General features: G+C 37.3%; 5 protein-coding genes across 6 annotated transcripts; 3 read left to right on the plus strand and 2 right to left on the minus strand.

Annotated features, from left to right (window-relative positions):
* The first annotated feature begins 313 nt into the window (after positions 1 to 313).
* LOC103967191 (major allergen Pru ar 1) lies at positions 314 to 2,332 on the plus strand. Its single transcript, XM_009380465.3, has 2 exons — positions 314 to 627; positions 1,911 to 2,332. The coding sequence occupies exons 1-2, from the start codon at positions 444 to 446 to the stop codon at positions 2,207 to 2,209; spliced, it is 483 nt and encodes a 160-aa protein (XP_009378740.2). The 5' UTR covers positions 314 to 443; the 3' UTR covers positions 2,210 to 2,332.
* Positions 2,333 to 2,607: 275 nt separating this feature from the next.
* On the minus strand, positions 2,608 to 6,465 carry LOC103967190 (probable polygalacturonase). Of its 2 annotated transcripts, none has more exons than XM_048585639.1 (7): positions 6,129 to 6,465; positions 5,446 to 5,522; positions 4,618 to 4,932; positions 4,277 to 4,397; positions 4,006 to 4,180; positions 3,823 to 3,893; positions 2,608 to 3,735 (listed from the first exon to the last, which is right to left on the minus strand). In XM_048585639.1, the coding sequence occupies exons 2-7, from the start codon at positions 5,455 to 5,457 to the stop codon at positions 3,068 to 3,070; spliced, it is 1,362 nt and encodes a 453-aa protein (XP_048441596.1). In that variant the 5' UTR covers positions 5,458 to 5,522; positions 6,129 to 6,465; the 3' UTR covers positions 2,608 to 3,067. The 2 variants fall into 2 exon arrangements, with proteins under 2 accessions (XP_048441596.1, XP_009378739.1); XM_009380464.2 differs by having other exon boundaries at positions 5,864 to 6,465.
* A 5,590-nt stretch (positions 6,466 to 12,055) lies between these two features.
* Positions 12,056 to 16,217, plus strand: LOC103967193 (fumarate hydratase 1, mitochondrial-like). The gene is given in 18 exon segments (XM_048585764.1): positions 12,056 to 12,209; positions 12,212 to 12,419; positions 12,511 to 12,628; positions 12,700 to 12,849; positions 12,963 to 13,073; positions 13,153 to 13,236; positions 13,341 to 13,439; positions 13,574 to 13,624; positions 13,715 to 13,764; positions 14,113 to 14,194; positions 14,332 to 14,426; positions 14,522 to 14,588; positions 14,714 to 14,764; positions 14,906 to 15,001; positions 15,321 to 15,419; positions 15,516 to 15,545; positions 15,626 to 15,691; positions 15,839 to 16,217. Coding segments are annotated over 18 exon segments (1,698 nt in total). The 3' UTR covers positions 15,926 to 16,217.
* Positions 16,218 to 17,632: 1,415 nt separating this feature from the next.
* LOC103967194 (probable ethylene response sensor 1) lies at positions 17,633 to 20,955 on the plus strand. The gene is made up of 6 exons (XM_009380469.2): positions 17,633 to 17,937; positions 18,215 to 19,146; positions 19,418 to 19,786; positions 19,866 to 20,132; positions 20,245 to 20,372; positions 20,499 to 20,955. The coding sequence occupies exons 2-6, from the start codon at positions 18,241 to 18,243 to the stop codon at positions 20,740 to 20,742; spliced, it is 1,914 nt and encodes a 637-aa protein (XP_009378744.2). The 5' UTR covers positions 17,633 to 17,937; positions 18,215 to 18,240; the 3' UTR covers positions 20,743 to 20,955.
* A 289-nt stretch (positions 20,956 to 21,244) lies between these two features.
* LOC103967195 (60S ribosomal protein L19-1) lies at positions 21,245 to 23,066 on the minus strand. The gene is made up of 5 exons (XM_009380470.3): positions 22,896 to 23,066; positions 22,132 to 22,254; positions 21,700 to 22,013; positions 21,563 to 21,618; positions 21,245 to 21,471 (listed from the first exon to the last, which is right to left on the minus strand). Exons 1-5 carry the CDS (start codon positions 23,005 to 23,007, stop codon positions 21,447 to 21,449), a joined length of 630 nt encoding a protein of 209 aa, XP_009378745.1. The 5' UTR covers positions 23,008 to 23,066; the 3' UTR covers positions 21,245 to 21,446.
* Positions 23,067 to 24,116: the final 1,050 nt, after the last annotated feature.

A 24,116-nucleotide genomic window follows, 5' to 3' on the forward strand; every position in this document is an offset into this window, starting at 1 on the left:
TCCAAATTTTTAATCTCCAACCAAAAAGGTACTTATCCACAAAAAAAAAAAAAAAAAAAAAAAAAAAAAAGTTGGTGCACTTAGGAAAAGAAACAAGTTGGTGCATTATATTTTCTTAAAAATGATTTAGATGCTTCTAACAATCTACTAAGGACAAGAACAGTTAGTTGATTAGATAAAGTTTCATATCCATTACATGCAAATAAAACAATTAATCATAATTAATTAATAATCTGACAATGGTATTAGCCAACAAAATATTTTTCAGGTCAAACCTTGTGTTCTACGGCTTACATTTATAGCAGGTAGTATATGGTCCAACAAAGCCAACTACATAAAATTTAGAAATTCCAATCTATAAATATTGAGCCAATTCAATTCTCAACCCTCAACTCTAATTATCATTTTTCATATTAGCAAGGCTAATTAGTTAGCTAATTACGATGAGTTCCATAAGTTTGAGCCAGGAATTTACAAGTCCAGTTGCTGCAGACAGGTTGTTCAAGGCCTTGATCATAGACTCCCACAATCTCATCCCCAAGCTCATGCCTCAGGCCATCAAGAGCATCGAAATCATCCACGGCGAAGGCGGCGCAGGAAGCATCAAGCAGATCAACTTTGCTGAGGGTAAATTATAGATAAACCATGTGTCCATGACCCTAATCACAAGGATAGTGATTTTCACACTCCTGTTTTCTCCACTTCTGCGTCTTCCCTTTGTTTGTCCGTTGCTAAAGCAAAAGGGAAGAGGGTAGGTAGAGAAAAGGGGAGTGCAAAAATCACTCTCTATTAAAATCATCATCTTCGTCACCTCAAATCTTGTGTTCGATGACCCTAATCACAAAATAGTGGTTTTCACATTCATATTTTCTCTACTTCTGCATCCTTCTTAGGGATGACAATTCAATTTGTTAAACCCGATGAATGTGGATAACCGCCCGAATATGATGGATTTGGGGATGAAAATTCGGGTATGTTTTGGATATTGGGAAAAACCATAAATATTATTTTATTACGGTTAGGATATGGTTATAGGGGCCCCTAATCCATATCCGTTCCCAAATCCGCCACGAATAATATATATCATATATTATGATATAATACATATGAATATATATATATATATATATGTATATTTACAAGTATTGAAATTATTTGATAATTTATTTCGTCTATAATAATATGAATACATATGTACATTGACAACAAGTACTAAAATTATTTGATAATTTGGTCCGTCTGTTTTCCGTAGTGGTTGTTTTATTTGTTTTTGTCATCCCCTTCCTTTTTTACATGAGACCAATTTGCTGTAATTTGCTATCACATGCTTATCATGAACACCTCCAGAAAGTATTGTATTGTTTTTTATGATTTGGATGTGGATTTCAATGACGGAATTAGTATCTATTAAATTATATTATGTCAGTTAAATGAATAGTTTTTTTACATGGACGAAGATGGATTATAATTGTTAATCGATGGAAAATCCGTTACCCGTGAATATGGTTATAAATAATCCCCCATGATTAACTTCGGTTATGAATATGATTAATATGCAATTTCTGTCCCAAAACCCAACCGTTGCCATCTCTAATCCTCCCCTTGTTTACGTCCATTGCTAAAGTAAAAGGGAGGAGGGCAGGCGCGGAGTGCGGAAACTCCCCATTAAATCTTCATCACATCACATTTTCCCATGTCATGTCTAATTTCAACCGCTTGTTTGTGATTGATGAGCCTGAGTAAAAGGATTTTTCTTTTGGTCAATTGAGTAAAAGGATAATGATTTTCACACTCTCCTTTTCTCCATCTGTACCCTCCCTTTGTTTCTCTCCATTGCTAGAGTAAAAAGGAAGCACATTTCTCTGTTTCATGTCTAATTTCGCACGTGTTTTGTGATCAACGATGTGCAGGTACGCGTTATAAGTACATGAAGAACAGAATAGACGCACTGGACGTGGATAATTTGGTGTGCAAGTACACTCTGATTGAAGGAGATGTATTGGCGGACAAGATTAAGTCCATTTCTTATGAGGTAAGCTTTCAAGCTTCCCCTAACGGCGGATGTACTTGTAAGATGATGAGTGAGTACAACGCCGCCGGTGACTTGGAGATCAATGAGGAAGAAATCAGGGGTGGCAAAGAAAGAGCAATGGGCATGTACAAAGTTGTTGAAGCTTACCTCTTCGAAAGTCCCGGGGCTTACGAATAGTTGCAGCAGCCTCGGCTGCATTTTCGTGTAAAGTTGTCGCGGGGCGGGCTTATATGTGAAAACCTCTTTCTATTTTCCGTCATTCTGTCACGGGCTTATATGTGAAAAACCCTTTTTATTCTCCGTCGTTCTTCTTTTCCGGTCAACTTTCACGGTGTGCATATTTCTTTTCATCCGGTTTTTGGTTTGTAGTTTCGTTGGACATGAGAAATATATAAACTAGCAGTGAAGCTTAGAAAAAGCGGATGGTTATTTTCATCTGCAACATTATCATGTGGGAAAGTAAGAAATGAACTTCCGTAAACATCTAAATATGTGACACTGCGTGATTGGCTTGAAATATCGTTATTGTACCATATGTGCAGATAAGTTTCCCTCCAACAATACGGACAACGACAGAACCAACTAAACCGCAGCGTGCACAAGTCCATTCATTACCAAACTTGACTTAATCAGTACATTAAACTCGAATTACTCATAATTTCAATCACATCAGTCACTTAACCCACTCAGTGCCAGACCATGATGAGTGATTAAACTGGTAACAGTCCACATTACGCGAAATTTACATTGTAGATAAAGAAATTCAAAGAAAAACTAAAAACACAATGGAAGCAATTGACTATCTGAGTTGTACTGCACTACCAAAATTTCCTTGTACACGAAGAAATGAGGCTCTACGTGAGCCTATCAGGATGCCACAATGATTGGGAAGATCTCGTAGCAAGGCAGAGAATGCCTGTTTGTATAGAGATGGAAGATTCGAAGTTGGAGCTTTATTGGAAAATTCTCCTGTATAAACGGTGTCTAATGTACAGACTGCAAGGAACCGGTGATTTTGTCTTTTCGACGTTGATCTCACAAAACTGAAGCATAATTATATAACGGAAAGAAGCAAGCTGAGGAAGAGTTAAAAGCCGAGTCCCGGAGGTTTGAACACGGTTTGGGAGAAACTTCCTGTGAAAAACCGATCACATTGGAACAGAACCACGAGGTAGAAGAATTCCAAGTGAGGGTGAATGAGATATTTGAGAGACAGATGGACGTGAAAGGTGAATTTTCGAGTCCAGAAAAGTTTCCAGCTAATGTAACATTAGTGCCAACCATATTCTCGAAAGTGATTCCTTTAACAACTGGTAGTTCATCGGGATCATATTTTTCATCAGGATGCAAACCGATCTGACCAGTAGCCTCAATTGCCAAGCGAATATTCTCCATTTTGACATTGGATATAACTATGTCTTTCATATAACCTCCTCTTCCCATAGCTGTCTTTAGTGCAATGCCGATGAATGAGTCATGTAGACGAAGCTGCTCTACACGAACATTCGATATGCCTCCAGACATCTCGCTGCCAAATGCCAGGCCGGAGCCTAAAGAAGACTGAAGGTTAACGCCACGGATGTACACATTTTTGGTTGGTTTTCCAAAGGCAATTCCATACTCATCCCAACCGCTCTTGAGAACAATTGCGTCATGCCCCATACTAATGTTACAGTTCTCAATGCAAACATGTTCGGAAGAATCTGAGTTACACGTAACGAAAGATATTTAGGCTTTGTATATGGAGATGCAGTGATAGATAAACAGCGTGAACAGAATTTTTGACGCACCTGGGACTATACCGTTAGTATATGGAGACGCAGGAGAAGCATGGAGAGTTATGTTCAGAACTTGCACATTCCTGCATTATTTCGACACATATAGATTAACATCAGATCAGTTCTTGAAATGCATCTGGTAGAGTTGAGCATACAAGAAAAGTGACATTTGACCTCATAAGCTACGAGCAGTACCTGCAGTATGTCGGATGAATGTGCCAAGCAGGGGAGTTCAAGAGGGTTAAATTCGATACAGTGACATTTTCGCATCTGGTGAATTCGACTAGATGTGGTCGGCTGTAATTCAATGCATGATAGCTGAATTGCTCCCACCAGACGAAACCCTGCCCATCAATGGTTCCATTATCACCTGGTAAAATTTATTGAATGTGGAATTAGTTACGTAAGAAGAGCAGAACTCGGATATATCTCAGCAGACAACCATTTTACGGATGAATATCCTCACCTGTTATCATCACATCGGTTAGATTGTCTCCGTTGATCAGGCTACGATATCTCCAACCCGGAAAGTCGATCCCTCGACCATAAGAAGGCAGGGGTTCCACAATTTCCCAGTGAGCATAATCCTGCATAAGCATTGCCAAAAATGAGCAATTTTTACAGAAGTGGAAAAGTTTTTATTGGTACAAAGCAGAGTAAAATTTGTGTCAGCAAAGTGATTTCCTGACTGTTTATTTCCGACCTTTAGATTGAATAAATCAAAGGAAGGTCGAGACATAAATAAACAACAGGGTGCAGAAAGAGAATGGTGTAGAGAAATAATTTTCATTTGTGTTATATGTGAACCTGGGATCCAAGAATGATGGCACCGGCTTCCAAAAAGAGCGTGAGGTGGCTGGTGAGGTTAAAACTCCCGGTGAGCCACCTGCCGGGTGGAACATAGAGCTGAGCACCACCCTTGTCAGCAAATGACTTGACATAGAAGATAGCGTTTTGGAAGGCGACTGTGTTCAATGTTTTCCCATCTCCAACTGCGCCAAACTCCAAGAGTGACACACTGTGAGGTCTGGGATCGAAAAGCTTCTTCCTTTCGCATTCTCTGTCCTTTCCTTCTCCATCGTACTCAGCACTAGTAAATGCCAGAACCAAAACCAGAGCCAGCTGAAAAATGCGAAATAAAAGAAAATTAAAGTTGAAGGGAAGTTAGGGATATGTCTTCAAAAATCCTGCGACTAACTTGGTAGAACACCAAGAAAAACACACTAAAATCGAAACCTTAATCAACGATACAGAAAGCGCGAATGAAAAAATCAATGAATATTGACAGTAAAACAGATTAAAGCGAACGAAAAAATCAATGAATATTGACAGTAAAACAGACTAAAGAATACAACATTCGATGTCCGAAGATCTCGACAATTTAGGCAAAACAAAGAAGCAATCTAATCTGAGAATCATGAATCATAAACAAAAACTAATCTTCCATTTTTGTGGATGTTTTTCACAAACATCGTACGCAAATCCGATATACAATGTAAAAACCAACAACTATTGGATCAGAAAGATCATCTTTTGCAGATTCCCAGACGAGGAAAATTCAAAACCAACATACTCACACACATACACACATATATATATGAATCAAACGCTAGAAATCAAAACCAACGTACTTACTAGGCTCTTCATTAGTCGTTTGCCCTTCCACTTAACAGCAAATTACCAAACTGAGAGAGCAGCAGCCTCTGGAAACTCTGCAAAAACCCAGTAAAAATATGAAACAAAAGGAAGAAGAAGAAGAAGGACAAGAAAAAGGGAACAAGTAAGAGGAGGGTTTGGGGTATAAAATGCCAATGATGTACATGAAAACAAAAACAAACGGGTGGTGAGAAAAAACGACAGCTAAAAAAGAAGGACAAGGCCAGCAGAAATTTGCAATTTGCACAACAATAAAAAGCATTTTCCACGCATCAAAGTTGGAAAGTTCAAATCTGAATAATAATGTTTTTTTTTTTCTTTTACAAAATCTTCGACAATAAAAAAGTAATCTTGTTCCTTAATCAAGTTTAGAAATTAAGTTAATCCTGTTCCTTACCAAATATAGAAATTGAATTAAACCTCCACGATTCCCAACACAAATCATGTCTTTCCGACACAATCTTGGCCCCCAAAACCCTCTTGCACAAACACAAAAACACAGTCAAAATCTTTGTAACTAATTTGAGGATTTGATTGATGTTGCAAGCTATCTCAAATTAATTATATACTGTTTTAAAATTTTCAAATAACAAAAGCGTGTAATAAGGATACACAATACGCAATCGGTTCGAGATATCGTTTCAGTCACGTCTTCAACTTGCCTGTTGGGTGCTGCGCACGGGGGTGGGGCGGAGGACCATAATGTCAGTGATGTGTCGATATTGCGAGGCTGGCGTCAGCCCAAGTTGCCAAAGCGCCAGGTTGCAACTACTTGTGCCGTCAAGTGTGGGCCCGCCCTCGTCTGCTCCTCCTCTATGAGTGATTGTCTGGCCCTTGTGCTGCTGCTTATCAGAGTGCTATTTATTCCCTCACTCCTCCTTCTCCTCGTACGGTCGCACATCCAATTCTGGGATTCACATCAAATCAAACACTTCTACTGACGAACGCGTCTTTGTTTTCTTTTTCTAGTTGGTTTCCTCCCAAGACTTATCGTTGTTTTGCCAAAATCTGCGCCATATGTTAGTCAACATATAATGCCTACTATTTACTTACTTTGTTACATCATCACATGCCACGTTGCCTACGAAGTATTGGTTTTCTGTTCGATTATTTTATGTTCGACTCACCTATACAATATGTCAATAATGAGTTTGATACTTAGTTGTAATCGATGTTTTATATTGTCTCATGTTCGACTCACATATCTCCAATAATTTCATGTGCGTAAGATAAGTTTGATACCTAATGATAAGTATTTGGCGTATTACTGCGTTGTAAAATTGTATATATAAATATCCTAACCTCGTCAAAAACCATAAAAGAAGGGATTGGCATGATATTGCCAGAGCCTATTTATCAGAAACGAAGCTGGTAAGTGCTTCTGGTTCTAGAATAAGGCTGACGATAACTATATGCTTTTGAGTATATTGACAAAAAAACCCTCGGATAAAGGGGAGAATCACATGGAGAACCCGCGGCGGTGGCAGTGGAGGAGGGGAACCAAGAAAACCAGCTAGCAACCGCCACCGAGAATTTCAATTATTTGGCCGCTAACGGCCAGATGTATCATAAAGCAACAAGCTTTAGTATTTGCCACACTAATTTCAATTAATTAAAGCTCTTTCTCTTCTCCTTTTCTTTTTTCACGTTTTTGTGGATTTTTTGTTTGCGAAGGCTGAGAGGGACATATTGCAAAGACATGGGGACATGGGGTCATGGGGTTGGTTGGTTAATTTTCAAAGACCGTAACTTTGTTTTATTTTATTTTTTATTAGTGAATTGGAGCCCAGTGTTGTAGTTTTGTGTCTCTCAATTCTTGTAGAACACTATGAGTGTTACTGGGCAGCAGTGGTAGGCATCATAACTGCAGGAGAGGGGTCGAGGGGTCCTCCGTTGCGAGAAGAACTTTTAATGTGTTTGGAATGCTACGATAATGATATCTTAAGTTACTAATGTACGGTTAAATATAGAATAATGAATGAGTGACTTGAGATACCATCGTCATGTGTCTTTTAAAGATAGCTAAGTTTTCTCTACCCCATTAGACATTACGGTAGGTGCCTACACAACTACAGAAAAGTGTTTGCCCAACAAAAAATGATACGTCGCGCAAAGTATAAATTCGTCGGTAAAGAATTTTAGGCAACGAAATCTTCTTTGCGCAAAATTAATCGGGCAAAGTTCTAGACACGATAGGATCCACGTCCACACCAATTAATTCCTAGTGTGTAAATGTTACTTCTTAACCAAAATGTTGCACTCTCAAGTCTCTAACCTCAGTCTGCTATGAAGAAGGAAAATGGCAATTTACATATATTCATGTGTCTGTGTTGCAAAGACATATTTGTCTTGAGCTATTGTAAAACTATGTCCCTTTCTTATATATCTATGTAACAATGTAAGTGAATATGTGCGTATGTTTTCCAGATTAGGAACCAAGATCGTCTTCTATCATTGATCTAAATCATCATCACCGATCAAGAAGAGTCTTTTAGATTGATTTTATATATAGGACTAGAGGAGACTAACACAATAATTAGAAACATCTGTATCATACTGGAATAACTACGTATTGTAACATAAATGAAGAAGAGTTTGTAATGTATCCCCGATTATCACCTCGATTGGATTGTCATATGCGTATCTTATTAAAAACACAAAATACATGAGTAAGAAACTTAAACTTGTAAGTTTACGCACCAACCAACAAAAACATATATACCATTGCATTTACAAATTCATTCAAAGTATATATGCTTGATTAATTAACTGTAATTGTAATAATTACACTCAGGTATTTATAGTTTACACCATATAACAACTTTAAGACATCTCTTGACTAATCTAATGGCATATGTCATAATCCTAGTTGTCCAATACATTGTACAATCTTTCACACGAGAAATTTTTAGTTATGATGGGAATACAGATGGTACATCACATGTTTTTATGTAAGTGGTGGAAAATTTTAATTTTTAAGTTATTAACCTTTTCACACACATATCCCACAATTTATATAGAGACACGTGGAGTACCGTCTCGTGTGACAGTCACACTGAAAAATCTCTCCCTTCACACAGCAAACTTTTGCCCTTTGACAACACCAGTACTCCAGTTCTTGGTTAAACCATAGTAATTTTCGTTCTTAACCAGATCCATAGGAGACGCAACAACCTCGGATCTTGTGGGCACCGATGCCCCGGGGGCCGATGGATCCGCTGGGGGTTCTATCTTTAACAGCTTAACACTATAATTTTGTCTCCCATTCAACACATTGTGCTCGATTTCGTTGAATATATTTGGATCCAAAGATAGCGGTAAAAAGTTTGCTTTTATTGCGTTTTGAGACAACAACAATCGACCGAGGGGCTGCGGTTTTGGAACATCATTTCCCAGCTTGCTAATGTAGCTTTTAATTTCTTCAGGCAATGCAAAGTCTACCATCTTCGAATGCTGTTTGAGGTTTGAGTCTGAGTACAATTCCTTAGATATTACTTGTCAGAAAAAGATTGAGCAATACTGTTTCTGCACTTTGTTATATATATATATGAAAAAGATTGAGCAAAACTGTTTCTGCACTTTGTTATATATATATATGTAAATATATGTAAAAATTAGTATCCCGTCCCTAGTTACTAATGTTCATTGATTGAAACCTTATTAGTTTTTAAATTTTGATCTAAGTCCCTAGTATTAATGTAACAATGAATTTACATGTCAGTTACATAATTTTTTAAAATAAAAATTAATAATTGATTTAAAATTTTAATTCTCACATCTTTATTAAACTCCTCACTAATTTTCAATTCAAAATATTTCCAAAATAAATAAATAAATTAGAATAAGTTTGTACCCATTGGCTTTTTTAAAAAATGTTTTTAATTTTTTAATCTTAAATGTACCCATTCATGTAATTTTTTCAAAATTTTAATCTTAAAATGTACTCATTCTTAAATATACCAATTTGTTATATGTAAGTACCATTTTTTTCTAATCCATTTTTAAACTTATATGGGTACATTTTTTTTTCTTTGATTTGAGAATGTATCTATGTCAAGTTTAAACGAAGAAAATTACTAATGTTATTAAGCCTAATATCTTTTTATTTTTGTGTGATTTTTGAAGAATGTACCCATGTTTTGGTACAATAATTTTTTGGTTAATTTTGATGAATGTACACATGTTTACACACACACACACAATAGTATATTTATATTTTGATATTTTTAATCCCACAAATTATGGTTTTTTTATTTAAAAGCTCATTAATATAAACAACTATAAATTTCAAATTTTTATTTAAAAAATATAGTAACATACATAGAAATAAATTATCACATTAATTTCAAGGACTTCAATCAAAAATTGAAAACCAACAAAGTTTCAGTAAAAAAATATTCATAACTAGGGACCGCATCCAAAGTGTGTGTGGGTGTATATATTATGCATGCACGCCACAAACGAAAGGCATTTAAGGGTGCATGAAAGGCATGTGCAATACATACATTTATATAGGCGTGCATAAAATCATAACAACTTGCAATAAGATTTAACATGGTGATCATTGTATTTGATTTTATTAACCTAGATAATTTTTTTTAAGTTCATAAGTTTTTTAGTGTGATTGTAACATTGTAACATTAAAGAAAATCTTAAAATAATTTCATTAATTAATAATGGAGAACTGCAGTAGTTGTACATCTTAACAATAATAGTGATAAGCTATCCTAATCTAGCTATGTCATCAGCTTAAGACTAATGTATTAAACGCAACAAATCTAACCCTCCAATAGTAGCATGTGGTACAATATTTAGTGGATAGGTTGTTGGGTTTCTACCTATGCGTCCCAAGTTCAAAAATCCCCCCTCCCTAAAATTATTGAAATAGTTTTGAACTCTTCCCCCTTCCTTTATTATTAACAAGTATGCGACCTTATAACACATGGATTTTTTTAATGATAATATAATCTAGGTCCATGATGTTTGTTAATCATATTGTTTATTCACAATATAACACACAGATTAACAACACTATCACAGTGTAATCGTCACCCAAAAAATTAAATTTCTCCAAAATTTCTTCAAAGGATTTTGTTTTTTTTTTTTAACCAATGATATTATTTTCACTAAGGTGGGAAGGGATGGGCTTAGCTTCACAATGGGCTAGCAATATTGTGGTTCAAATTCGCCTTTGACGAGAATCAAACTTGAGACATTTCACTTACAAGTAAAGAGGCATACCACTAGACCGTAGTACTAATAGTGCGTTTACTAACCCATAATCGGAATGAGAATAAGGAATCCGATTCCAATTACGGATTATACCTGTGTTTTCTAAAATTGGGAGGAATCAAAAGTGTGTGGGGCCCACACAAAAAATGGAATCCAATTCCTGAAATTGAAGGATTTAGATTCCCAACATATACAAGGTATTTGGATTCCGGATTGCCCAACCAATCGGAATGATAATTTGTTTCCCTTTATGCCCTCACTTGCTTTCATTATTTCCAAGATTATCTTTTTAACCCTAGACTTATTTTTCTGAAAATGCTCCTAACAATTTCTTTCCATGTCCTTCTAGCTCATTAAGCATAATTCTATGTTCATTCACATTATGCACAACTCCATACATATACCGAAGAGAAAAAACTACAACTTGAGCAAGAAAATTTATATATTAAAGTCAATACTTAAATTTATAAAAATAAAATAAACAAAATCATTGTAGTATGTCTATGAAATAAAAAAGCAATTTAATTTTTTCTTACTATTATATACTATATCAAATTTTATTAAAAAAAGTATATAAAATATTTGATTTGAGACAAGGACATTTTAGTAATCATATTGGTTTATATTCCGATTCTGCTGAATTAGTAAACAGCTTTGTGGAATTGTATTCCGATTCCGGACAGTTTTAGTAAACAACTTCAACAGGAATCTGATTCTGATTCCACCTCATTTCAATTCCTCCTCAATCCAATTCCTCCTCAATTCAATTCCTCTCAATTTGATTACAAATTAATAAATACGCTATAAGTGGCTTGTTTTTAATATTTAAATATTTAATTAATTTAGTTTAGTGTAAAGAGAAGTTTAAGTGCATTGGGTGCCACATAATACTACGGCAAGTGGTATTTCTCCGCACATGTAAGCGGAAAGTTTTAGGTTCAGATCTTGTGGATGACAAGTTTGATATTATCAATTATAACTGAAAAATTGCATGGCTAGCCCATTACGTAACCCATGTAAATATATTATGAACGACAAGTTCATGACTAATTTATTCCTCTATCGCCATAGTAAATATGCTGTTGTTCAAAATATGAGTTTGAAGAGTAAGTTTGGTACCAAGCTACACAACACAAATGTAAATAAAGTTGTTTATTTTTATTACACGCGATATTACTGCTCTAAATTAAGCTGAGAAAAGGCAAAATATTTGAACCAGAGCACAATAAAATGAAGAGCAATGCAATTTACAATTCACCACTTGCATAAACTTTCCCTAGTACTCTTCTTTTTTATTTTTCTTACCTTTTGATTAATTTTATTTATTCTACTGCGCAGTGGGCCTAAACCGGGTAACATGAATCTTGGACTGCCCAATGTGGGCTCATATGGACCAACTCACCAGCCCATGAGCCCTATCATCCGACCCAAATCTGAACTCAAAACGACAATTCGCTTTGCGTTTAGTCCAAATGCATGCCACGTTCTGGCACGCCGCCATATAATTTGGACTCACCAACCACTCAGCTTACGTTCCATACTTCTCTTCATCGTTCCGAGTTCTATCACCAGCAAATGGCCATGTACGTCGTATCACGGCGGGCAGCCGGAGGGTTGACGCCGTTGGCGGCGTTCCGCTACGCTACATCTTTGAGAGCCTATTCGACGTCGTTTAGAGAGGAAAGGGACACTTTTGGACCCATCAACGTTCCCTCAGACAAGTTCGTCTTTCTCTCCATTCCAAGCTGCTTCTTCATTTTTCATGTCTCTAAATTTGAAGTGATTTTATTTATCCAAAACGTGAATTTTCAGGCTGTGGGGGGCGCAGACTCAGAGATCGCTGCAGAATTTCGACATCGGCGGCGAGCGGGAGCGAATGCCCGAACCCATTGTTCGTGCTTTTGGGGTGCTCAAAAAATGCGCTGCAAAGGTTTGTGGTTTTTATTTGTGCCTGTAAGGTTTGATGTATTTCCTGGCTGGGTTTTATGGTGAGTACTGCAGGTGAACATGGAGTATGGGCTTGATCCAACTATTGGGAAAGCAATAATGCAAGCTGCCCAAGAAGTCGCCGAGGGAAAGCTCAACCAACACTTTCCGCTTGTTATCTGGCAGACTGGCAGTGGAACCCAAAGCAACATGAATGCCAATGAGGTGAGCTCTTAGCAGCTAGTTAACACTGATCCATGAAAGTTATGCTCTTGGGTCGTGCTTCTTGTGTATGTTAAATTTTTAATTAATGGGGTAAGATATTGGACTGTGCCCAGGTCATTTCGAACAGGGCAGCTGAGATACTTGGCCATCAGCGCGGCGAGAAGTTTGTGCACCCAAATGACCATGTTAATAGATCACAATCTTCCAATGACACTTTCCCAACGGTAAGTCCTTTTCCTTTGTTTTAGTGAGGTTGGTTTTTGCTTTGTTGCTGTTTGTTGAACTGTTGTGTGGTATTTCCAGGTCATGCACATTGCATCTGCAAAGGAAATTAACTCAAGACTGATACCAAATTTGCAAACTTTGCATGCTGCCCTACATTCAAAGGTTTGGTTATTTTCATTCGAAAGCAGATGGATATCTTATGAATCAAAATTATTTTCTCCAAAAGTGAAACTTGTTCTTGATTCCATATGTTTTAATGTTACCAGTCTGAAGAATTCAAAGATATTGTTAAAATTGGACGAACCCACACGCAAGATGCGACACCTTTGACCCTTGGGCAAGAATTCAGCGGCTATTCAACACAAGTGAGCTTACGTTCCTCTTGCCGAGCTTGGTTCATCATTGGGCCATACTATTCTTTTTACATCTTTGACTCTTGGACAAGATTGGTACCTTGTTCGAGGAGTTACGTATCAAAAGCCTCTTTCTTTGGCTACAGGTGAAGTATGGAATTGAACGAGTTTTGCGTACGCTACCTCGCATGTATCAGGTAGGCAACTCATATGATTGTCAGTTGCTTTCTCTCCCCTTTTATTTTTTCTTTTAAACCTTCTGATTGATTGATAATTTGTTTGAGCAGCTTGCACAGGGTGGTACTGCTGTTGGGACTGGATTGAACACAAAGAAGGGGTATGAATAGCTTTTAGGGTTGAAGAATATTTGTTTGTTCTTTTTCCTTGATTTTCTCTCTCTACGTTTGCCTGCCTTGGTATCCTGATGTATTTTCAATTGGGGGAGTCATGGTTTCATTTCAACTCTTATTTTTTTCTTTTTCCTGCTCTTATATTTCAAGAATCTCAAGATTTTTCTAAGAAAAGTAATTTATTCACCATTTATTTTAGTATTTCGTAGACCTCACTTGGTTTTATATATAGAGATGCATGCTTTGTACATTTACTAAACTTTTAAATATTATAACTTTCATAGTGAATTTCTTATGCCTTTTGGATTTTCATTTATTCCGTGTCTTCCTTCCAGATTTGATGTAAAGATAGCTGCAGCAGTAGCTGAGGAAACAAAGTTACCATTTGTCACTGCAGAAAACAAGTTTGAAGCCTTGGTGAGTCACTACACTAAATGCCAATCTTCTTCTTTTGATGGATGAAAGATTTAACTTGATTGAACAGTTGGTAAACATTCTTGCGTCGTATACAACAAACTTATATTGCATGCTATACATTTATTGTTTTATTCCAGGCTGCACATGATGCTGTTGTTGAAACTAGCGGAGCCCTAAACACAGTTGCTACCTCTTTGATGAAGATTGCTAATGACATACGTTTTTTAGGAAGGTTTGTGTACTATTTGGATCATTTTGTCTTTTCTTCGTTCCCTTTCCATGTGCCCTTTCTGTAATTATGAATTTCATGGTGCATTTCATGTACAGTGGTCCACGTTGTGGCCTTGGTGAACTCATTCTCCCTGAAAACGAGCCTGGTAGCAGCATTATGCCTGTAAACTCTCATATCTTCCCTACATATGTTTATGAAGAAATAGCCCAACACCTGTAACTTGCTTTCCGTGCAAAGTTTTAATCCCACCAAACTTGTCATTTTGATCGACTTCATTTTTGTTCCAGGGGAAGGTAAACCCTACCCAGTGTGAGGCTCTCACAATGGTCTGTGCTCGGGTAAAGTGTCTCCTTTTTTGTTTCATTAAGATATACAAACATTTGAGAAGTCATTAGTTAGATGTTGGTTTAATGTTAGGATACTGTGATCTTTTTTATATAGTTTTTCTTGTACCCAATTTGTATTTTTATGTCATGCAGGTTATGGGTAACAATGTTGCCATTACAGTAGGTGGATCAACTGGTCACTTTGAACTTAATGTGTTCAAGCCAATGATTGCTAGTGGTCTCCTACACGTAAGTTCTGTTGTAGTATTGTTATGATTTGTAGTTCAAAACCAAAATGCTGCATGTACTGAAATTTCGACCTAAAACTTGTAGAAATCAAGTACCCGCATTTCTTGAATGTAGTTGTGGGTACAATAATGTCATAGAGCATTTTCACTTACTTGGATGCATTGCGATATTTCGAGTTCTCCATATGATGGAACTTCCTAAGTAGATGCCCCTTTATTACTGTATGTACTCGATTTGTGTTTGGAGTCTATTGTTGTGCTGCAGCGCCACATACATGCAATTGTTCACGGAGCTGGTATTTTTGATTCTTTACTGACAGTCTGTGAGATTGCTTGGGGATGCATCTGCTTCCTTTGAAAAGAACTGCGTGAGAGGAATTCAAGCTAATAGGGAAAGAATTTCAAAGTTTCTTAATGAGGTCTGTTTATTTTTTTGGTGAAGAATGTGCACCTTTTAAGCATTCCATATCTTAGATTTAAGAGCTAATTGATTTTACGTTGTTTCTGTATTGCAGTCACTTATGTTGGTCACATCCTTGAATCATGTAAGTTTCCACCCATTCATGTATATATTTTTCTTGCGTCCTTTCGGTCTGTCGGACTTATATTTCTGCTTCTATTTCAGAAAATTGGTTATGATAATGCTGCGGCAGTCGCAAAGACAGCCCACAAGGAGGGATCCACTTTGAAGGTATTAATTCCTTTCGAGATAATTCAGCTTAAATTCGATTAGTCGAAAATTCTGTTTCCGTTCTTGTTAGACACATGGCATTATCAAATTATGTTTGAGCACTGGCCTGAAGCATTTGAATCTAACAAAGATACAACCATTCTGCAGGAAGCTGCATTGAAACTTGGAATGCTATCGAGCGAAGAATTTGATACTCTTGTGGTGCCAGAGAAGATGATTGGCCCAACTGACTGACAGATTTCGAAGCTGTTGAAAATTGATTTCCCGGTTTCAGCCGAATCAATTGCCGTTGTGCTTGTGCATAAATCCTACGGGTGAAATAAGAATTAGAAGCGATAAGTATGCTATTTGTAATGTGTTTAGGAACAATATTCTCGAGGTTTTCTCCATGGCTGGCTGGCAGGCCTTGTTCTTTGGGTCAATTAGGCCGCTGAGGGGAAAGCCTCCCAAATGTTTGTAAGAATACAAGCTTTTCAGAAACTCACTCACCCAGCAGAATAAAATGTAGAAAGTTACTTGGTTGTGCCGGTTCCATGACAGTTGGCAAACAAGCCAAGGCCAAATCGCTTATAAATAAACCTAACTAAGCAGCAATTAAGCAAGCACAGGATACTCAGGTTTAATAGATCAAATAGAACCAGCGATCAAGATTAAACACGAGTGTGTAAGAGATTAAGAACTCGTTTGGATGTGCTTTTAAAATAACTGTAAGCGTTTTTAGTGAAAATAATTTTAGGACCCAATCCTTAGTAAAAATGCAAGCAAATCTTGAAAAAACACTTAAAGTGCTTCATGGAATAAACACTTAATTGGTGCTTCTTGTAGAAAGCACTTTAAGTACTTTTGGAACCGAAAAATATTTTTTCTAAAAGTGTTTTTAATCATTTTAAAAACACATCCAAACAAACCCTAAAATACAACACGTGAGGATAACTTTTCAGAATTATTCGAGATTCATATAATAGCTGCAACATCGCCATCTTCCAAATACAATGCATCGTCACTCTCTGAAGTCATTCAGATACACTGCACCTTCAATTCTCTCCATTTTATGAAAAAAAGGGCATTGACAATTTGACATGGACATGGACATGGGCCTACTAAATCTCGCGCTACTTGTCTTTGAGGAACCAATAAACATTTATCATGGAACCGGATCCCTTCCAGAGCAATATAGTCGAAGTTTGCTAAGCAGATTATCCGGCCAGATAAAATTTGATTCAATGATTATAATTATTATAACTTTTAAAGGGTCCTCTTGTTTATAGTTATTGAATCAAATTTCAACGGGCCGGATGACCTGCTCAACAGGCTCAGATTATATTGCTCCGAAGGAGATCCAGTTCCATTTATATATCTTTATTATTTTTAATTTATCCATTTCAAATGTGGCTTTTAATACGGAATGTGGGTCTCTTTTTAATTAGAATGTTCAACTCACTTTCGTAGAGAGAAAATCATCGATCGAATCATCTCATGACATATTATGTTTGACGAATTTTCAAAAAGAATAAAAACTCTTTTTCACTCTGATTTTAGATTGGTCTTGTCTTGTGAGAGAGTTGTCTTATAAGTAATATGGTTGTCTTATTCAAGAGCCTCTCGCACGTATAACACGTCAACGATTCAAGTAAAAAAGAAATAAAAATCGATAATAATTGTTACGGACATGTGGCATAGTTTTATGTGGTGGCGAGTCCACACATGTTGCCATATGCACATCTTTTAATCCACATAAGCAAATTTAATAGATGTGTAACGAGTTTAACAAAAATAAGACAATGTAAAACTAATTTTGTACTTCAAAGATTAAAATAACAACTTTTAAATTTAAAAAATAAAATAAAATCAAAATCGAATTCTAAGACGGTAGCTAACATACATGTAGGGCCAGTAAGATGCTAAATATATAATTTGTTTTCTTTTCTCTAATTTCATTGAGGAAAAAAAATATATAAATTCTAGATGGGTCTTCTCTTCGCGCGAGCAAGACCCTCGTATTCCTTTGTCTTGGATTTATTCTTCCGTGGCGTTGTTCGTTTGTCCGTGATGCTTTTTGGCTCTCCCTCTCCTCCCTCCGAGTCTCTGTCTTTCTCCCTCCGCTTTACTATCTTTACTCCTCCTTCCTCCACGTGAAAAAACGCTTCACACTTTCAGAGGCTCAGCTCCTGCAAAATGGACGGGTCAGATCACTCCTTCTGAGCTCCCCAGTTGATCTCTCACCCTCAGTTCGAGCATCAAGAATGGTAATACTAAATTTGACTAAATTTATAATATCATTTTTGTTTTGTTTATCAGTTGATTAGAGATTATTATTTTATGATTAGCCTCGTTTTTTAGCATATCTGGATACTGGGGCGAAAATCTCATTGAACCCTTTAAGCATTGCCAAGATCATCATCAGAAAACAAAGATTATTGGGTTTTTTTCTGGATTAATTTTTAAGAAAATAGATGGATTATTAGTTCCAAAGCTTCAATCTTTTTTCTATTTTTTATTGTTTTTTTTATGATTTTTTCACAGATTCATTGAAAACGTCTGTCGAAAAAATGGAGTCCTGTGATTGCGTAGATGCGCAATGGCCCCCGGATGAGTTGCTGGTGAAATATCAGTACATATCTGATGTGTTCATTGCCCTTGCCTATTTCTCCATCCCCTTGGAGCTCGTATATTTTGTGCAGAAATCCGCTTTCTTTCCGTACAGATGGGTGCTTATGCAATTCGGTGCTTTCATTGTTCTTTGTGGAGCAACCCATTTCATAAATGTCTGGACTTTCTCTATGCACACCAAAACTGTTGCTATAGTTATGACTGTTGCCAAGGTTTCGTGTGCCGTTGTATCGTGTGCTACTGCTCTAATGCTCGTTCACATTATCCCTGATTTGCTAAGCGTCAAGAGCCGGGAGCTGCGTCTGAAGAACAGAGCTGAAGAGCTTGACAGGGAGATGGGGCTCATGCTCACTCAGGAAGAAACAGGAAGGCATGTTAGGATGCTTACTCATGAAATTCGAAGCACATTAGATAGGGACACTATATTAAAAACTACCCTTGTTGAGTTGGGTAGAACTTTAGGCCTCGAGGAATGCGCGTTATGGATGCCGTCCAGAACTGGTATGAACCTACAGCTTCATCACACTCTGAACTACCAGATACAAGTTGGGTCTACTGTGTCAATAAACCTTCCTGTGGTCAATGAAGTCTTCAATAGTTCTCGAGCAATTCGTATACCATACACCTGCCCACTGGCCAGGATCAGACCGCTTGTGGGAAGATATGTGCCGCCTGAGGTTGTTGCTCTACGGGTACCCCTATTGAATCTTTCGAATTTTGAAATCAATGACTGGCCGGATCTCTCTGCCAAAAGCTACGCAATCATGGTATTGATTCTACCCACTGATAGCACCAGAAAATGGCGAGACCATGAATTGGAGCTCGTTGATGTTGTTGCAGATCAGGTCTGTTTTCACGTTCACTTGCTTCCTTTTCACTGCATGACTCACTGTCCTGATGCATTTACTCGTTTTCTTTTGTTTTCACAATGCTTATTTGCTTACTGTTTAACTACTGCTTGCATCTTAAGTTCATGATTTGAAAGAGTAATGTATTTATCGGGAGCTCTTATGCACATTTGTTTCCTGATCATGCCGAAACAACTGATAAATCACTTGCCTTCTTTATGATTCCTATATACTTGCTAAAGGTTATAACAAGTGTAGCTGTGCTCAGGTAGCTGTTGCTCTTTCACATGCTGCTATTCTGGAAGAGTCTATGCGAGCCCGTGCTCAGCTCATGGAGCAGAACAAGGCTTTAGATTTAGCTCGGAGAGAAGCAGAGATGGCAATCCATGCTCGCAATGATTTCCTTGCTGTCATGAACCATGAAATGAGGACACCAATGCAGGCAATCATTGCATTGTCTTCTCTTCTGTTAGAGACGGAACTGACTCCAGAACAAAGGCTTATGATAGAGACAGTTCTAAAGAGTAGTAACCTTTTGGAAACACTTATTAATGATGTTTTAGATCTTTCTAGACTAGATGATGGCAGTCTAGAATTAGACAATGAAATATTTAACCTCCATGGAGTTTTCAGAGAGGTAAATTTTCCAGACCCGGGGCCTGAATGTATACTTTTGGTTTTGGCAAACTTACGTGCAAGCCTTTTCCAAACTGTAGGTAATGAATTTGGTACGGCCCATCGCATCTGTGAAGAAGTTGTCTATGACTTTGATTCTAGCCCCAGATTTACCTGTGTGTGCTGTTGGAGATGAGAACCGGCTTATGCAAACCATTCTCAATGTTGCCGGTAATGCGGTGAAGTTCACAAAGCAGGGCTATATTTCAATTATAGCGTCTGTTGCGAAACCAGAATCTTCAAGAGACTGGCAACCACCGGAGTTTTATCCAGAGTCAATTGAGGGCCACTTCTACCTACGAGTTCAGGTCTTGTGCGATTTATCTTTGTTTAGTTTTTCTTTGTATGCTGAGGTCGAGACATCTCTTAGTAACTCTGACATCGATGCAACGTGATCTAATGGCACTCCTGATGTTGCAGGTTAAGGATTCTGGCTGTGGTGTTCTCCCAGAAGATATTCCTCATCTTTTCACCAAGTTTTCTCTGCCCCGAAATGGATCCAATCGAATAAACAAGGGTGCAGGACTTGGACTTGCCATTTGCAAACGGTAGACTTGAATATTTTCTGATTTTTTACCAGTTCTATAGGGCATTGAAAAATTTGCATTCTGCTTTTTTTTTTATTGCTTGTTCATCCAACTTGGTCACCACATGTTCCGAAATGACTTGATTAGGTTTGTAAACACCATGGGAGGTCATATTTGGATTGAAAGCGAGGGTATCGACAAAGGGAGTATCGTTGCATTCATCGTCAGACTGGGGATATGCGACAATCATAGTGATACAACACACCAGGTCCAGATGCCACCTAAAGGACAAGCAAATTATGGAAGCGGAGATCTCGTTGGACGCAAACCATCCTTTAGGGATCGATTTGGCGCAAGTTCATCGATTGCACGTTATCAAAGAAGTCTTTGAATGTCAATGGTCAGAGTCATCCATGTTTGCTGCTTGACAGAGATATTAGCTCAACCTGGGGATTTTGATTTAGGATGTTGAGGTTGGATGAAATCTGTAGGTTTCAAAATTTAGCAATAGCACAATCACGTACTTCGTATGTAAAACTGAACGATGCCGTTTATAACTGTTAATCATCACCTTTACGAGGCGATTAATGCAATTGTTTCTTAATCAGAAAGTGTTAAATCCTCGTCCGGATGAGCCAAATCGGGTAATTAACATGTTATACCGTCGATACACCATTATCTACAATCATTCGATAACTGGGTTGAAAGAAACCTATATCATGGACAACCTTCAATCATTAAATAAAAAAATAAAAAAATAAAAAAATTTAAATTTAAAAAAAAAAAAATTAATAAAACACTTCTGATACTGTTCATTTTTAATGTATCGGAAAACAGAGAATTTGTTAAACGAGAATTTCATATTAAATCTGAATACAGAACAGGTAGATCCGGGACCAAAAACCGATCAATAGATAAAAGAAACTAAACTTCATACAGAGTACGCCGATTTTGAAATCTCTTTCAACTAGAAAATAAAGTACTGACGTCCAAAACAAACGAACAAACTTGCTCGTTAAAACTAATCTAGCAAAGTAAGTCGACACAAATGGACCATAACAAGTCATCAATCCATCAGTTCTCCTCGTAGAGCACTCACTTCTTTGATTTCTTGGATACCCTGCAAGTAAAAGAGGCAATGTAATAAGCAAAAAACAACACCAACAAGGTCAGCAGATAATATATATAGGGTTTCAAGGCACGGTACTAACTGTGTCGGTTGAGCTGCAGCTGGGGCAGCGGGTGCTGGTGCTTTCTCTTGAGGTCCCTGAACGCAGAGAATAATCAGCAACGTGAGAATCTCAAATGAATTACATAATAATCAGTAAACAGATTACGGTGACAATACCTGAGCCAAGCGTTCCTCTCTCCTGGCGTGCTTCCTCTCCCTGCTAGCCTTGTTCTTTGCCCGCTTAGCCTCGAATTGATCAGACAGAGTCTTCTCTCTTGCCTTCTCAGCCTTTGACTTGTGAATGCTCTCCATCAGCACTCTCTTATTCTTGAAAACATTACCCTTAACCTTCATGTACATGTCATGGTACATGTGCTTGTCAATCTTCTTTGATTCACGGTACTTGCGAAGCAACCGCCTGAGCACCCGCATCCTCCTCATCCAGAGGATCTTGGTAGGAAGCCTTGCCTCCCTGGTACCCTTGCGCTTACCTAAAAATTTAAGAAATCACTCATGAAAATGTGACTTGCTCCTGGTTTGAATAAATGCAAACACTAGTGTATATGTACAGTCACAGTGCAAGCCTAGATAACACATACAATAACATACCATATCCAGAGTGACGTCCCTTTCTCTTAGCCTCCTTCATACGACGTGCACGAGAGCGAGAGTGAATCTTGGTCGGCTTCCTGATGATGAAACCATCCTTGACCAACTTCCTTATGTTTTGGCCTGCAATTCAGAATTAAACACGTCAACAAGCAATACACGGAAAGGCAGAAGTGCTAAAAAAAATTGGCATCCGATTACCGTCAATCTAAACTTCTACTTATACAATTGCAAATTATTGGCGAAACTTCACAAGTAGAAAACACGGGGAAAATTCAAATATAACAAGTAAAACATACATTATCGCAACACGAAAACATCTCATCACATTTCGCTCTACAACTACAAAATGACTTAAATTAAAACATAATCCAGATTATAACAATTAAACCAACGTTAATTACTTCTATACTGATTTGAAGATAATAAAAAGCTACCACTCAAGTCAAAATTCGATATCAATTAACCACAGCTCATATACTTAAAACAAATCGTAGATTAAATCTAACACAAAAATATAATCTTTCAATAAACCCAGTTCAAAACAGTTAACAGAAATCTCAAAACTTCAGCAACCGTACACAAATCCCTTCCGTACAACACAGAATAATTACATGTTTGAGTTTTCACGATAGCCAAACAGTGGATTAACGCGGGATTAAAGAAATGGATGGAAAATTGATTAAGTGGGGAAAACAGCGCAGGATATGCAGATCAAAAGAAGCAAATAAGGAGGAAAATGAACGGAAAGGAGAAGAACGTACGAGAATTGGCCATGGAGATCTCGCTGACTTCATTGGGGTCGAGCCAGACCTTGCCGCGACCGCACTTGAGGACGCTGGAGGCGAGCCTTTTCTGGAGCTTGAGCGAAACCATCGTCCGTGTCTTACCTCCTTCCTTCCCTTTCCTTTCGGCAACTGCAGTGGGCAGAGAGGCTGAGCTTCAGTGGACGACAAGCTTTTATATATCGCTCACTTTTGCGGTTTTGGAGTTTCGACCTAGGGTTTCCCCGTATGACTGGGCCTTAATATTTCATGTGCCTGTTTCTTCTATATTTTTCTATGTGGGTTTTTTAGTTGGGTGGTCCAGCCTGTTTTGATTGTAAGCTGCTACTCGTCTACATGAAGCTGGAATCGCTAATAATTACTGTTCAGTTATACGGCGGTGAATTCGTTCCCTGGCTTTATTCACAACTCCAATAATAAATTCGATTATTTCTTAGCAAGTAATATATTGGACTAGGCTTAAATATGTTTGACTAGTTTAATTTTCATTGTCTTATCTAAAAACCTATAATTCAAATTTGGGAATGGGATATTCTTTTGGGTCACTATATAATGTGTTAATAATTAGGAAATTTTCTATGTAAATCCTAAGCTTATAAATAGGCACTTTAATGATAGAAAAAATGACTCTGATTTCCCTTCCCAATTTCTCCCTCGTTTCTCTCATGTTTCTCTCTTTCTCTATATATGTATTTCTAACAATGTCTCTAATATTTCCCTTCTTTTTAAATTTAAAAGATTCTAAGAGCATATCTTGCGAAACTCATATCTCGAAACTTTATGTTGTTCCAAAGTTAATCTAATTTTGTGCATCAACAACACCAATTTGGAATTTAACGGAGATTCTCGTTGTTTCTTTAGTATGGTTATAGTTGGCTTGGAGAACTTTTTTCGAACTTGCAAGTAGCTTGGAGATTACAAATTAATAAGTTACTAGTAGAACATGATTCTGCCCTCATTGTTTCTTTAGTATTGTCGTAGTGGATAATCAACCATTGGTTTCTCTTGTTTCGGTCTGTCGAAATTTGTTTTCAAAAACTTTTTTTATAGTTTTAAAAACGAAATGTTTAGGTACGAAAGCATTTTTTGTAACCGGTAGTTTGGCATACATCCATACAAATTGGGTTTTGATTACTCTTTTCCTTGTTGTGACAATTTGAGTTCTTAAGGATTGATTTGAGACTTCCAAAACTAATCTTA

This window comes from the organism of the source record quoted next, unplaced genomic scaffold, assembly GCF_019419815.1.
Source record: "Pyrus x bretschneideri cultivar Hongxiangsu unplaced genomic scaffold, Pyrus_bretschneideri_v1 Contig23, whole genome shotgun sequence".
Taxonomy (NCBI): domain Eukaryota; kingdom Viridiplantae; phylum Streptophyta; class Magnoliopsida; order Rosales; family Rosaceae; genus Pyrus; species Pyrus x bretschneideri.

Coding starts and splice junctions, on each gene's coding strand:
- LOC103967194 (XM_009380469.2), top strand. CDS start 18,241: ATGGAGTCCTGTGATTGCGTAGATGCGCAATGGCCCCCGGATGAGTTG. Junction 19,147..19,417: donor TTGATGTTGTTGCAGATCAG/GTCTGTTTTCAC, acceptor AGCTGTGCTCAG/GTAGCTGTTGCTCTTTCACA. Junction 19,787..19,865: donor TCCATGGAGTTTTCAGAGAG/GTAAATTTTCCA, acceptor TCCAAACTGTAG/GTAATGAATTTGGTACGGCC.
- LOC103967190 (XM_048585639.1), bottom strand. Junction 4,181..4,276: donor AACCGATGTGATGATAACAG/GTGAGGATATTC, acceptor AAATTTTACCAG/GTGATAATGGAACCATTGAT. Junction 3,736..3,822: donor TACTAACGGTATAGTCCCAG/GTGCGTCAAAAA, acceptor CGTGTAACTCAG/ATTCTTCCGAACATGTTTGC.
- LOC103967195 (XM_009380470.3), bottom strand. CDS start 23,007: ATGGTTTCGCTCAAGCTCCAGAAAAGGCTCGCCTCCAGCGTCCTCAAG. Junction 21,619..21,699: donor GAGAGGAACGCTTGGCTCAG/GTATTGTCACCG, acceptor CTCTGCGTTCAG/GGACCTCAAGAGAAAGCACC. Junction 21,472..21,562: donor GCTGCAGCTCAACCGACACA/GTTAGTACCGTG, acceptor TTTTACTTGCAG/GGTATCCAAGAAATCAAAGA.
- LOC103967191 (XM_009380465.3), top strand. CDS start 444: ATGAGTTCCATAAGTTTGAGCCAGGAATTTACAAGTCCAGTTGCTGCA. Junction 628..1,910: donor GCAGATCAACTTTGCTGAGG/GTAAATTATAGA, acceptor AACGATGTGCAG/GTACGCGTTATAAGTACATG.